The 15,307-nt window shown below is 45.2% G+C and overlaps 1 protein-coding gene across 1 annotated transcript in view; it reads left to right on the top strand.

Moving 5' to 3' along the window:
- The window catches only part of TMEM116 (transmembrane protein 116), a 34,068-nt gene extending 22,826 nt beyond the window's left edge, over nucleotides 1-11,242 (top strand). The window contains exons 6-11 of the mRNA XM_054996495.1: nucleotides 2,412-2,452; nucleotides 3,705-3,800; nucleotides 5,375-5,504; nucleotides 7,026-7,170; nucleotides 7,698-7,774; nucleotides 10,590-11,242. Coding sequence (XP_054852470.1) covers nucleotides 2,412-2,452; nucleotides 3,705-3,800; nucleotides 5,375-5,504; nucleotides 7,026-7,170; nucleotides 7,698-7,774; nucleotides 10,590-10,946 — 846 coding nt within the window. The 3' untranslated portion in view covers nucleotides 10,947-11,242. The remainder of the gene's footprint in view (nucleotides 1-2,411; nucleotides 2,453-3,704; nucleotides 3,801-5,374; nucleotides 5,505-7,025; nucleotides 7,171-7,697; nucleotides 7,775-10,589) is intronic.
- The last annotated feature ends 4,065 nt before the right edge of the window (nucleotides 11,243-15,307 follow it).

Genomic DNA, 15,307 nt, shown 5'->3' with positions numbered 1-15,307 from the left:
TTTCCTCAATCTGATTTGCTGTGACTTTTGGGGAGAGCTTGCAGCAGAGTGGGGGTGATTGCTGTGTGGAGAGGCATGTCTGGATTTTTCCTAATCCCACCCATATTGGCACCATTTTTTCTTCCTCAGCCCCGACAGCAAGCATTATCCACCTCCTGCCACTGCTGGAGGGCTTCTCCTGCTCTTTAATTGATTTCTGTAGAATGGTGATGTTACCATAATCTGTCAAGCCCACTGAATACCTTGCTTGCTTGCTTGCTTGCTTCCTCTCTCTCTTTCTCATGGAGATCTGCCTTTTCCATTAACTTTCTACTTACTATTTTTTAAAATGAAACCTGGGAATTCAGAAGCCCAAACAGGCAGACTGAAACATGGAACACTGTAACAATTTGTCCATTTCTGATTTTTAAAAAACTCAAAAAAGGTCCCCTGGTGGCAAGGAGGGAGGGGGGAGAACTATGTGCCCGTGCCATGGGGAGAGAAACTTCTCTCAAACGATTGTTTCTTTCCTGAGAGGAACTCTCTTTTCCTGCAGTGGGAGAAATCCAGCTTCTTTTGTGGGATGCCAGCTCTGCCCTCCACTGTCAAACACAGACGTTGGCATTCCATGCCATCCGGGGCATGCTAGGTTAATGCAGACTGGAAGCCTGGTTAATTGGTCATTGTGGCATTTTGTTCCAAGAAGGGAAAATGTGCAACGTACGATTTAGAGGATGTGTCTCCATCTCAGTTTGTATTCTTTCGATGTGAAAACTTGCTGTGAAGGGGTCGGAGAATTGGTCATCTTAAAAAGAAACTTTTCTTAGCTCTTTGGGATCCCAAGAAACAGGTGAAAGAGGGCAGAGAATGGCAAGCAAAATCTCAAAAGAGAGGAGGAAAGTGAGTGGGAAAGGACTTTAGCCATCTGAAGACATTTCAATAAAAATGTAAATGCAGGCCTGCAAAGATTTAAAACCAGCAGGTGTCCAAAACAGAGTTGGATAAATGCTGAAACAGAGCATAAGCAGTTCTAAGACTGACATGTTAAACGACATAGAAACTACCCAGTAGCAGGGCTTTTTTTCAGGGGGAACGCAGGGGAACGGAGTTCCGGCGCCTCTTGAAAATGGTCACATGGCTGTTGGCCCCGCCCCCTGATCTCCAGGCAGAGGGGAGTCTAGATTGCCCTGAGCGGTGCGGAGAGCAATCTAAACTCCCCTCCATCTGGAGATCGGGGTGGAGCCACTAGTCATGTGACCATTTTCTCCAAGGGCAACCCACTGAGTTCCACCACCTCTTTTCCCAGAAAAAAAGCCCTGCCCAGTAACACACAATATATAGTGGTTAAAAACCAGCCATTGGTTTTGTTTGGCCACTAAGACAAGAAACAAAATCTGGCCACTGTCCCATTGCAAATAGAAAAGCAGGCATAGTGTATTTATTGACTCATTTATTTCTTTTATGCCTCACTTTTCTCTCCGATGAGGACTCAAAGTGGAATACAACATTTTCTCGTCTTCATTTTATCCTCACAACCACCCTGTGAGGTAGGATATGTTGGAAGTCTGTGACTGGCCCAAGGTTCACCCAGTGAGTTTCTTTGGCAGAGTTGAGATTCAAACCTGGAGCCTCCAGATCGTAGCCTTAAAACTCTAACCATTGCACCGGCTCTATCATAGGCCGATTCCACACGGCTCACCTGAAGCCGGGATGTTGCGGATCATGCCGGAAAAAATGTGGAAGATCGCGTTTCGGCATGATCCGCAATGTTCCGCAATGTCCCAGCTTCAGATAAGCCGTGTGGAATCGGCCATAGTTTGGACCGCACCTGTATTCTCCAGTTCATTGTGGATTAAATTTTTGAACACACACAAAAGGAAAACTAAAAGAGATTATAGTACCATATGTTGGTGATAATAGCAGACTAGTAAACTTTTAGGAGCAGAGATAAGTATAAAGACATTTCACTTTCGGTTTTTCTAATCTCTGTGTCACCTTCCCATTCAGCGAATGCTGTAAATAAAGGGAGCAAAGGTTCAGTGTAATGGGTCATCTCAAGAGGTGACTTCTGTTAGGGATAATTGTTTTCCTACATTGATTTCCTTGTTGTCTTAAACAGGTATATTTGCTTGTGTTGTTTTTTTTACTAAGAATCTTAGTTGTTAGATTCAATGTTACATATTGTGTTATCCACTTAGTGATTAACTGGAAAGTTTTTTAAAGTCATGTTTGTAATCCCCTTTGGATCCCAGTGAGAAAAATGGACTATAAATGAAAACAATAAGAACAAGTGGCTTTCAGCTTAACTCAAGCCAATAAAATCTATATTAAATTGGTATGTTTTAATTTTTGCACATTAAAACGGTGATTATACATCCTGAGCTAAAGCGATAGTTGGAAGAGACCCTTGTCTTTTTTCTGCCCTTTTACAGATATTCAGCAACATTGGCCGAACAGCAATAATTTTATCTACGTAAGTGCAATAACCTGGAATAAAAATGAAAACAATATAAAAATTACTGAAATGTACGCCCTTTGTTCTGAACGGCTCCTGCGCAAACCCACTTGAAAGGTACAGGAATTGCACAAGAGTCGCTGCTGCTCACAGACCGGCTGCGGCAAGTACTTGTCGTTTTAGGAAGAATCGCGGCCTTAGCAGGATGAAAGTTCTGACTGGCCAGAATGTAGCAGAAGCAGCGTAAGATCCTGGGGATACCAAACTGTCCGGGCTGCCCGTTAAGCCCAACCCTGCTCTCGATGCCCTGCGCCAAAGGTGATGCAGGTGGCAACCAGATACGGAGCATTTTCAGTGGTGGTGGACGTGGTAGCCCTGTGAAATAATGACCTCCAAAACATCCTGTCATTAACAACTCAGATCTTGCAAACTGAAGGCTGGGACTTGCTTTATTATGTCAGTGTCTGGTACCTTTCTAACAAAGAGTCAATATAAAGACTGAGTCCCAGCTTGTCCCTTGATTGAAAAGCGAGGGTTTTTTTTAGAATATGAATGCTTGTGTGTCATTTGCTGTGGGGGAGAGGCCATAGCTCAGGGGTAAAATGCATAGTTTCCGTGCAGAAGATTGCAGTTTCAGTCCCAGTTGCAAAAAACAAGAGCACATCTGGGGGAAAGGCTTTGCTTAAGACTTTGGAAGGCAGCTGCCAGTCAGCACAGAGAGTTCTATGCTACTGGAATCAGTAAAAAGTAACCAAGTCCACTGATACTTATTTAAAACACTTCTATGCCACCTTTCCACCAAAATAGGGTCCCCAAGGTGGTGAATATCAAATGTTAAAATATTGTTGAAGGCTTTCACGGCCGGAGAACGATGGTTGTTGTGGATTTTCCGGGCTGTATCGCCGTGGTCTTGGCTTTGTAGTTCCTGACGTTTCACCAGCAGCTGTGGCTGGCATCTTCAGAGGTGTAGCACCGAAAGACTTTCATTGCTACAATGCCAAGACCACGGCGAAACAGCCCGGAAAATCCACAACAACCAAACATTAAAATGTTAACAACAATAGTTCAATAAAAACATATAAACAGAAATAACAGCCAAAACCAGCAAGGCAGCTCATCACAGTTACTGAGGGAAGGGGGGTATGCCAAACAGAACAAAAAAGTTGTTGATATCTTCTTCTGCCTCCAGCAATACTATTTCTTCTCACATTAAAAAGCTAAAAACGTGGACTGCTATTCTAACTGGGGTGCTCTATTTTATGCCTTCTAGCTTGATCCCTTTCTTGTTCATGGCTCCTGTGTTTGGTTTGGGCAACCTAAACAAATGTTACGACGAACGTTATCAGAACTTGACCATAAAACACAAGTAAGTCTATCGTACCATATCTCACATGGTAATTGTTAACCTGTCCTGGAGTTTTTGCAAGTCACCGTATTGGAACATGAGAAAAAAATATACATTTCCGGCCCAAACTGTCTGTACTGGTGAAGGGGTGTGTGTGGTGTTAACCTGGTGTTGGTTTCAGCCCTCGTAGAATCATAGGGTTGGAAGGTGCAACCAGGGTCATCTAGTCCAACCCCCTGCGCAATGCAGGAAATGCAGAACTGCCTCCCCCCTCGTGACCCCTGCTCTGTGCCCTCACCTGTGTTGGCTTCTTATGGAGTGTGGCATTGTGACAGAACGTGGCATTGGATTTTGTTTCCTGAGCATGCCATTTTAAAAGAAGAGTTTAACTCTTAGGTTGAAAAGCATATGTTTTGAAAAACATTCTCAGGGCTAAACTACAAGTGACAAATGACACTTGAACGGCAAGTGTATTCCTCCCTGTTCACTTGCCCTTCACTTGCTCTCCACTCAATCCACTTGCTGTTCAAGTGTCATTTGTCACTTGTATCTTGGCCCTCAGAGGGGATGGGCAAGATTTCCAGTAGCTGGGTAGTGATGTTCTTTGACTCTTCCCGTATTTATTAAAACCTAATGCAAACTGCAGGATAAATGATGTAAATGCACAGAAATCATACTAGTAGGTGTAATAATTTTGTAGCATGCAGACTCAACAGTACATTTCCTGTGCCCAGAATACCTTGATAGAACTTGCGCTCTGCTTGAAGATGGTTATGTTTTGGATTACGTGGCTGTGATAATGTACAAATAAATCTGTGCTCAGAAATAGTCCAAACGCTTTTTTTTTTCCATTGGGGAGGGCGGAATGCAGACAAGCATGCCTTGATGGTGGCCGCACACCGCAGCTGGCACTGCCAGAAGCAATGCGGCATTGCCTGAGTGATGCCCTGGCACATACTCTGGGGGACCAGGAAAGCTGAGTGGAGAAACCTGAGCAGGGGGTACCTGAAAGCCACATGGGCAGATGGCAAACAGTCACCCAGCCTTGTGGATGGGCCTGCGGTACTAGGGACCCTATTCTGGAGATTTGGGAGCTTTACCGTTGACTGGGCTGGATCCTAGCGGGGTAGGACTTCTACCTTCAGGCAAAATTCCTAGAGATTTGGGAGTGGAGCCTGGGAAGGGGAGGCACCTCTGTGGTTTATAATGCCAGAGAGTCCTCCTGCCAAAGCAGCCATTTTCTCCAGGGGAACTGACCTCTGGAGATCAGGTGTAATTCTGGGAAATCTCCAGTCCCCACCTAGAGGAGGACAATCCTACAACTAGGGTAGTATCCTTTCTTTTGGGAATTGAGGGGGGGTGTTGGCAGGTTGTGTTTTATGTTCCATTAGATTGGCCTGCAAGCATCCCAGCAAAAAAATTGAACTAAATATTTAACCCGCATTCAGCCTGCCTTTCTCAGCTTAACATCCAGGGCCGCCTCTGGCTGTGTTCCAGTTAGTGCCCGTCTGGTTTGCCCTGCCTCTGAGTTTCCATGTGGTCCAAATCAGCTCACCCACCAACTCCCCCTCCCTTTCCCTCTTCTTGTCCTGCAGGTGCCTTCTGATGCACACAGAAACATACCTGTCACCTGCAAGTGACCCCCAATCCCGCTGCTCTGTGCTCTATATCTACAGCATCGGAGTCTTCCTCGTCTTTTTTTTAGCCAGTTTTGCGGCTATCCTGGTAAGAGAGGGGACCCTTTTTTAAAAGTGACGCTCCTTTCCCTTTCCTTTTGCCTTTTATTCTCTTAGAAGCTTGTTGATGATTCATAAAATTTGAGCAGTGAAAAATACTTATTCCTTATCTTTTGCGTGCAAGGGCTAAAAGGACTGAGACATACTTTGCAATTGCTAAAGTAAATTTAGGAACCTTATCACTAAGCAAAAAAACCAGACTTTCTGGAGTATAAGGGGGCGGTTGATTAATTAAGGGCTTAATATAGTAATTCCTTATATTTTTGAAGAACCTACATTTGAGCAGGGCATGAAAGGATGTATTGATCCTATTAAAGCCACAAGGACAATTTCTGTCAGAATAGGGCCTATTTGAAAATCTCCCCTGCAAAACCATTGTGGGTATAATACTCAGTTTTGCATACAGGAAAGCTCTGCAGTATCATGGGATGGTAAAATAGCAAAGAGTCCAGTAGCACCTTTAAGACTAACCAACTTTATTGTAACATAAGCTTTCGAGAACCACAACTCTGTCAGATGCATCGTCAGCTTTTGAGAACCACAACTCTTTTTGTCAGATGCATTGTCAGCTTTCAAAAATCGTCAGATGCGTCTGATGATGCATCTGATGAAGAGAGCTGTGGTTCTCAAAACCTGACAATGCATCTGACAAAGGCAGCTGTGGTTCCCGAAAGCTTATGCTACAATAAAGTTGGTTAGACTTAAAGGTGCTACTAGACACTTGGCTATTTTGCTACTGCAGACTAACACGGCTAACTCCTCTGGTGGGATGGTAAGATAGTACATATAGGGGGGTATTGATTTTGAGAAAGACCAAAACATAGGGGTGAACAAACCCTGCGGGCTCTCGAAATAAAGCTGCTATAATCAATTTCTTTTTTTAAAAGTGGCACTCCAGCAATAAGATTGCAGCAAGTAATGATGGTACTGCCTATAGACCACAGGAGTTGCATTAGAACAGGTGCCAGGTGAGGAGAGAGAGAGGCCGCTGCTGCCCCACTCCATGGTTCAAACCACATGGGATTATTCCCCAAAAGAACACTTCTTTCTGGCCAATGTACCCAGCCTGCACACTGAACAACTACTAGATACTAGGCGTTCATACCAAAAGTGTTTGTTGTACAGAATTCAAAATGATGGGAAGAGAAATTATTCCAAGTTTCTCTCACCCTGTCACTAGGTTTAAATGTCGTGTACTTACTCTTTGCCCTCTTCCAGTATCCTGCCACTCCCAGAATCTGAAGCGGTTAATGAGCAAGATTCATGTCCGGCAGCACCTTAAAGACCAATTAAATTTCCAGGGTATGAGCTTTTGAGAGTCACAGCTCTGTTCATCATTCATCTGACAAAGGGAGCTCTGACTCTTAAAGCCTCATAGCTGAGCAGGGATTTGAACTCAGATCTCCACTTTCTAAGATGAACACCCCAGTCAACCGCATATCACTACTGAGGCTGACCTTGGACATGTTTTGACCAACAGTTTTTGAGTTTTCCATCTGGTCTGTTGTAGGTCCTGCTTATCCAAGCCAGATCTTTGTACAAGCGATTTGTGAATTCGACAGGTTTCTTGGGGGATCAACAGTGGGCAATGATCAAGATGGTTGAGCAACGTGTGATTTTGTACCCCATTGTGTTTTTCTGCTGCTGGGGCCCAGGTATGTCACGCCAGAGTTCTGTGGAAAAAAATAATTCTGGAACCGATTTGTTTCAGTTTCTGCACCTTGAATTGAGTATACAAACCAATCCAGTATTTGTCTCTTGACATCTTTTGCTTAACCATTCAGATTGGAAGCCCTGCTTGGCCCCTTTCCTCTTAGCTAGACAGAAAGCACGCACTTCCTTTATAATTGTTTTGTTTAAAACTGCCTAGAGTTCCTAAAGACTGTACATTAGTAACTTTAAAACTGAAGGGTCTTGCAGGCAGGCATAGTAGGATCTTAAAAATTACGGATTTATTGGGAGCGGGGGGTGGGGGTGGGAGTTATAAAAGAAGGGAAAGAAAGCTTTTCTTTGCATCCCTGAGGACTAGAAGCATAGACATTTTTCTTAAAGGGTTGCACAGAAGTGTGGGAGATCCTAAGTTATGCTTCAGCAAGTGGGATCCCTTAGCAAGCAGGGAGAGCCGGAGAAATATCAGGGCATAACAATATGTTTTAAAATCTTCCCATCCTTCTTTTCTCAGCCTTTATCCTTGGAATAGTCAAACTCACCCATTTGGAAAAAACAAATAATCTGTACATGGTTCTTTATGTTTTAGAGGTAAGCACTTCCTGACATCCCACCTCTCCCCTCACAATGCACAGACACAGCTTTGCACTAAATTGTTGTTGTTTATTGGTGTAGTGGTTAAGAGCAGCGGGACTCTAATTTGGAGAACCGGGTTTGATTCCTCACTCCTCCACTTGAAGCCAACTGGGTGATCTTGGGCCAGTCACAGCTTCTCGGAGCTCTCTCAGCCCCACCCACCTCACAGGGTATTTTGTTGTGGGGATAATAATAGCATATTTTGTAAACCGCTCTGAGTGGCTGTTAAGGTGTCCTGAAGGGTGGTATATAAATCAAATGTTGTTATTGTTAATATTAATATCATGTATAGTCCGCCTTTCTCACTGAGACTCAAGGCAGATTACACAGTGGGAGGTAAGTACAATCAGTTTCAAGGACATTTCCATAAACGATGCCATACAAGTTTACAAGACATTAGCAAGAATCCAATACAGAGCTGAAGAAATGCTGAAACAGGGCATAAGCAATTCTAGGACTAACATTAGACAACATGAAGCACAAGTAATACATAGGAGCACATATTTAATGCAATAGTACGCAAGTCCCTAAGTCATTAGCGAAGCATCTGAGACCCCCCCCCCCCTTACAATACAGCCCTCCCATCTGAGTAAAAAGCCTTCATGGGAATCTTTCGCGCTCTTTTCATTCACACAAACTTTGCGGCAATAGCAGTATTCTGGTTCCCCACAACCAGGAACTGCCCCCAAAGGGTGGAAGGTTCTGCGTGGCCTCATTGCACTGCACTCCACTGCCTGGTGCAAAGCAGAAGCTGTGGGCTTGTGATCTCCTCCCAGCTTTGCAGAGAAAATGCACTGCGGCAACTTGTGCTCGGGCATTGCGAAGCCACTGGGGTCAAGGTGTGTGCCTCCCCAACACGTGCCCTTGTTCATCCGTTTTGTAAAGAGGTTTTAAAATGTGTGGCATGACAGATTCCATGTAAAGAATGACCTTTCCCCCCCCCCCACTAGTTAAAAACAATTAACGGGGTGGCAATAGCTGGTCTCCCCCTCCAAAAATTGTAACAATTCACACTTGACTCAACCAGTTCCTCCCACCTGTGATTTACCACCCTCAGCCAGGGTAGATTTTTCAAGATCTCTTGTCATCTTTATGACGCTTAAATAGTCCTCAAAAACACCATCTTTTAGCTACGATGACTTTAAACAAGTCAGGAGCTTAAAACTGTAAAAAGTTACTCCAAAAAGCTGTGGGTTGACGAAGGGAGGTCTTCGTTAGAAGCAGATAAAAGCTTCAGAAATTAATAGCCGTTCTTACTCATCTTAGGCCTTTCTGAGGGCAGTAATTGAAAGACACTAAATAAAGATAAGCACTTGGGCTTGCCAACAGGAGTCTAAAAGTTTCTGTTGGTTATGAGGAAGTCACAGATTTGCCATTTATTTATTTTTGGGGGGAAGGCTCAGTCTCTTGCCTGCATAATTCATTTGCCACGAAGAAGGAAGAAAAAGTAGACAGGAGTCACTACTAGCCCAGCATATTGCACACACAGCGCACAGGTTGTGGACATGCACAAGTTCAAGCTGCACATTTAGGCCCCTGATCCCAGCCTGTAGGAAATCTAGCCTCCAAAGGAGTTAGCCGTGTTAGTCCAACGGGAAGCTGCTGAATTGGAATTCATATGCAAATTTGACTCTGTCAAGCTGGGACTGAATAGGGACTATGAATGGTTATCTCATTATCACAGGTAACTGATTTCCTTTACAGAGGCGGGGTCAGGGGGAGTCCAGTGGCACCTGGCATGGGCTTTCGGGGACCACAGTTCTCTTTGTCAGATGCATCTGGCGGGGAGGGCTGTGGTTATCGAAGGCTTGTGCTGCAGTGGAATTGGATAGTCTAGGTGGTGCTGCTGAACTCTTTTTGATTTTGCTACTACAGACTAACACGGCAAACTCCTTTGAACCTTTACACAAGCAAACTGATCCCCACACCAAAAGGAGCTGTCTGCATCTCCATATCAAAGGAGTTGTTTACATCCCCCCTCTCCTCCCCCCCCTCCCCTCCCCTCCCCTCTCCTCCTCTATATTTGACCAGTTTCCTTCTGCCCTCCATGCATCTGACGAAGAGAACGTGATTCTCGAAAGCTTATGCTACAATAAAATTGGTTAGTCTTAAAGGTGCTACTGGACTCTTTTTTATCTAGCCTCCAAAGTGAGTGCAGTTAGGGGTTACCAACCTCCAGGTGGGGCCTGATGGTCTCCGCAAACTACAGCTGATCTCCAGACAACTGGAATTAGTTCTGCTGGAGAAAATGGAAGTTTTGGAGGATGGACTCTATGGCGTTATACCCTGCTGAGGTCCCTCTCCAGGCTCCACCCCCAAATCCCCAGAAATTTCCCAACCTGGAGTTGGCAACCCTAGTGGAGCTACTCACAAAATGGCAGCTTAATGGCAGTGTTTCAGGGGAAGTCTGCACTTCTTAGGCGGGGAAACCTTTCCTCTGCTATTTTCCAAAAGCACCTCCACCCCCACAATATAATTTGCCCTACAGGAGTAACATAAAGTTACTTGTATGTTTTCTGTGGAGAAGGCAAATAGCAACTTCGATGCGGAGGGAAAGAGTCAACAGTGTGCTCCTTTCCTGTTCAGAGTAAATGTGGTGTGTGTGTGTACACATGGAGGAGGAGAAGTTTCCTTCCCCGCTTTGGATGGGAAAGAGCACTGGTGCTCCCAAGTGACCCCCCCCCCCGGGCACCCTTGCCGTAGAGCTCTGCCCACAGCAGCCCTGACTGTCACGGTGGCTGACCCCAGCTCTATGCCCTTCCTCTTCCAGGCCCTCACAGCATCTTCCCAGGGTCTACTGAACTGTGCTGTTTACGCCTGGACCCAGCACATGTTCCGCTGCTTGAAACGCGAAGCCTGCAGAGATGTGGACACACAGACGCCGCTGCTGCGCTCCCAAAAGAGGTTCTACGCCAGCACACTCCCTGTCAACAGCCAAGAGGTGGCCAAGTCCCCCTCCACAGTGTTACGAGCAAAAGAACCTTTGGAGCCACCCAGCCTCTCCGGCCCTCTCCCTTCCGCAGCCACGAGCCCCACTGCTGCCACCTGGTTCCAAGCGCCACAGGCCCTGAATGTAAGCAAAACGGAAGTGGGCCACCAGGGGCTCTTTCAAGAAGTGGGCGTGTGATGTCGGGCTGACAGTCAGTCCCCTCCCAAGGCACTCATTCAAGCCAGATAATGGATGCTTCGTAACTGGATCTGGGTGGAGATGAAGTATCTCGTTCTCTCTGTATTTTTTAAAAATCAGCAATAATTATTTATTTGATAAAAATGTTATAGTCTATTTTAATCCTGTAGTAATTCCCCTGTGGGGAATATGCCCAGGAGCTGCAAAGCTGCTTAGCACTTCTCCTGACGGCTTTCGGGCTGTAGGGGGCTTTCCTTACCTCAATAAAGGTTGAATATTGTATCATTTCCTACTTACCAGGAAATCAAAGAGTGCGTGTTTGTAGTTTGGCTTCCTCGACCTTAACACCAAAGGGGCAAACAACACACACATTTGGGGACTTATCAATTGAGTGCGGCTAGCAAGGACAGGCAATGAGTACTTTCCCTCCTAGCTGTGCTGAGTAGAAGGAAGGAGCTCAAAATGACCCGGTGGAAATAGGATCCATCTTTCTCTTGCATTCAGGGACCTCTTTCCAAACTGGTTGCAAGAACGTCTGGCTGGCTCCTCTTGCACAAATATTTGCGCTTCCAGGCTCGCATTGATAAATATGAGCATTACTTTGTAGACTTAACCTGTGCTGGGTAATGCTTGCATCACAAGTTTTCCTCCAGCAATCTCCATCTGAGTTTGGATTAGGCACCCTTTGAACATTATAAAAAGCTCTGTCTGGCAGTTGCTTCCATGAAGAAATTCACATGGATCTTGGAAGCCAATCAACAGCTCTTCCTTGGAGTGCTCTGTTCCATATGGACCATGTATACCACAAGCAGGGGGAGGGGGCATTTCAGAAAACGAAGAGAGGGGTAAGGGGTTTTGTTAATGGTGAGCAAATTCTCAGCAAGGTTTAAAGGCCTATTCCTGCATAAATTTGAAGTTAAACTACAAAAAAACCCACAGAATTGCTGTTGCAATTACCCTTGCATAAGGTCATATGAACACAATTGAATGTATTATTAAAGGTAAACTTTGGTTCACACATTAAAAGTGAGTTGAGTTTGGATTTCCCCGATCAAACTCATTTTTAGTGCGCGTGTAAAGAGATCCTGAGATTGAAAGATCTCGGGGTCATACGGAGTAGCCCGATGAAAAGCAAACTCTTTGCTGGGGGTTGATTAGGGAAATAAGCCAGTATTACAATGCCACTAAATGGATTGATGGTTTGGACCCATTTGGAATGCTGTGTACTCCTCTGGTCACCGTGTCTCAAAAAGATTATTGCAGAGCTGGGAAAACTACGACCAAGGTGGTGAGCTTCTTCCTTAAGAGGAAAGGCTGAAAAGCGTGGGACCTTTCCGTCTAGAGTCAAGAAAGCAAAGGAGGCACTTGATAGAAGTTTATAAAACTCTGCACGGAACACAGAAAGTGGATAGAGACACCCATAACAGTAGAACTTGGGAGCACTCACTGAAGTTGATGGGCAAGACATTCAGGAGGACAAATATTCTTGGGGTTGTGTCTTTTGACACTAATACAAATAAACTATAAATGATTGTTTTTAAAAGACAAAAGGAAATACTACTTCATGCAATCAGTATTTAAATTGTGGCATTCACTGCCAGTTGCTGTAGCGATGGCCACCAACACAGATGGCTTTAAAATGGGGTTAGACAAATTCCTAAAGGAAAAGTCCTACTAGCCCCCACAGACACAGACAGTAAGCCTACCAGTGCAAGTGTGTTTTGGCCTCTGCCCTGGGGCATTCTAGGTGATTCTGAGGCCCTGGGCAACAGGCCAGGATGTGGCCACAGGGTCACTATCAACCCCACTCCCTGCCAGGGCTATCCACAGCCACCTCGAAGTGAGCTGGCAATAAGAAACTGACACCACCAAGAATGGACGTGAGGAACATCTAGAGTTGCCAGCTCCAGGATGAGAAATTCCTGAAGATTTGGGGAATGGAGCCTGGAGAGGGTGAGGTTTGGGGAGGGGAGGGACCCCAGTGTGGTATAAAGTCACAGAGTCCACCCTACAAAGCAGCCATTTTCTCCAGGGGAACTGATCTCTGGCCTGGAGATCAGTTGCAATTCCAGGAGATCTCCAGCTACCACCTGGAGATGGGAAACCCTAGACTGCTGGGGGCTGGGCAGGGGGCGTGGCCACTGCCACCACAAGCTGGGGGAGGGGGTGAGGAGTGCCCAAGCTCATGGGAACAATCCTCTATTAGATGGAAGCCCCCTCTCCAGGGCTGTTCCCCCCACCTGATCTCTGAGTGTGGCAGCTGCAGCAATGAGGCTGCACAGCTGTCAGAGGGGAGAGGCAACCTCTGTACACAGCAGCTGCCCTGAGGCCACTACCACGGGGGGGGGGGCTTGAGCACAGGCCCAGGACAGCTGCCCTGGTTGCCCTATGCCTAAGACCCTGTCTATGCTTTGTTTGCTTGGTCCTCCAGGGCAACTAGGGGTGGTCCTTGTCTGAAATAGGATGCTGGACTCGTTGACCCTGATCCAGCGTGTGGGGGGGGCGTCTTCTTGTTAGAAATAACAATGTCTGGTGTACTACAGCAGCAAGAAGTAAGAAGAGCCTACCATGCAGGGGGCAGCAAGGATCACTTAGTTAGGACAGTGAGAGTAGCACCTCTCTTGTTTCCTGGGGGTCATTTCCTTGTCTTGTCTCCTATTGGGCTAAACAGGGCAATATCCTGCTTCTTCTCTCTCCTGCCACACTTCTTATCCATCTCTGCAAGATGTAGTCAGATAGCTAGGATCTATCTCTCCCCCTTTCCCTCAAGTATGTAACTTCCTCAAATAAAGCTTTTGCCTCTCTGACCAGCTCGGCGTTTAATTCCGCAGCGTAGTTTAACACTCGCTCTAACAGGGTAATGGGCCACAGAGGCAAATTAACGCAAGCTGAAGTTAAGAGAGAGCAATAAAAGTTCTGCCGTAGCCGCAGGCTAAAGCACAGAGGGCAGACAATAGAGAAAAGATGGCTGACTCCTACAGTGCACAGCAGGGGTTCCAGATCGACCGACTACAAGACGGGAGGAACTACGATCTTTGGGCAGAAAGAATAAAAGCCCATCTTATTCAACTGGACGTCTGGTCTGCAGTAACAGATGAAAAACCGACTGGAGATCCTCAGAAGGAAGCCAAATGGGTCAAGCACGACAATAAGGCAAGATCTATTATCATTAATGCTTTAAGTGATAAACAATTGATAAGAGTAATTCATGAGCCCACTTCTAGACAAATGTGGACGTCTCTTCTAGAAATAAACTGTCAAGAATCAATTAAAACTAAAATTTTGCTAATGAGGCAATTGTATCGGATTGAGATGAAGCCTCAGGAAAAACTGAAAGATCATATTGCAAATTTCATGGAATTAACACAGAAATTAAGATCCCTTGGAAAGGAGATCCAGGATGAGGATCTAGCTATAATTTTGCTGTCTAGTCTTCCTCAATCTTATGCAAGCATTGTACATGTTTTGGAAATGAGAGAAAATTTAAGCTTAAACTATGTACTTGCAAGACTGCAAGAGGAAAGTTTTAGCAAACTGGATCATATAAGTGAGCCAAGAGAGCTAGCTTTAAGAGTCAGTTCAAGAAGGGATTTCTCCTGCAGCGTCTGCAGAAAGAAAGGACATTTAAAGGAAGACTGTTGGTTTCGTGATTCACAGAGAGTGAGCGACCCGCCGCCACGAGGGATGGGAACAAAGGGCTTTAGGAATGCTAATGCAGCCATTAAGTCACCTAATGCCGATGGTCAAAGGAAAAGCAGATCTGATAAGAATTGTTTAAATGTTGGTAAAAATGATCAAAGCATATGCAAATGGGCAATTGACAGTGCATGTACTAACCATCTTTGCAACAACAAGAAGTTTTTTAATGAGATGAATGAAAGCCACGATAAATTGTATACAGCAAATGGAGAGGCTTTAACGGCTCAGGGACAAGGGACCGTATCTGCATGTTGTGCACTACCCAGTGGCCAAACTAGAGAAGTGCAGATCACTGATTGTCTATACGTACCTGAACTTAAATCTAATTTAATATCGGTTTCTGCGATGGCCAAAAGAGGAACTGAGACTGTATTCAAAGGAGAGAAATGTTTTATTAGCAATGAAGGTGAATTAATTGCACAAGGCACATTAGAGGATGGCCTGTATATGCTGGATTGCTCTGAAGGCGCAGTGAATTTAATTGAAAAATGCACTCACAAGAATTGTACTAGTCTTATCCATAGAAGGCTTGGACATGCTAATATGGATTATATATATCAGCTTGAAAGGCAGAATCTGACTAATGATTTGCAAATGAGAAAATGTCCTGATGCAGAGAAATGTGTTTGCTGTATTCAAGCCAAAGGCACAAGACCTTCTTT

The sequence above is a fragment of the Eublepharis macularius genome, chromosome 13, assembly GCF_028583425.1.
Source record: "Eublepharis macularius isolate TG4126 chromosome 13, MPM_Emac_v1.0, whole genome shotgun sequence".
NCBI classification, from domain to species: domain Eukaryota; kingdom Metazoa; phylum Chordata; class Lepidosauria; order Squamata; family Eublepharidae; genus Eublepharis; species Eublepharis macularius.
Note: the sequence above shows the minus strand (reverse complement) of the source record. Positions and strands in the feature narration are given on the sequence as shown.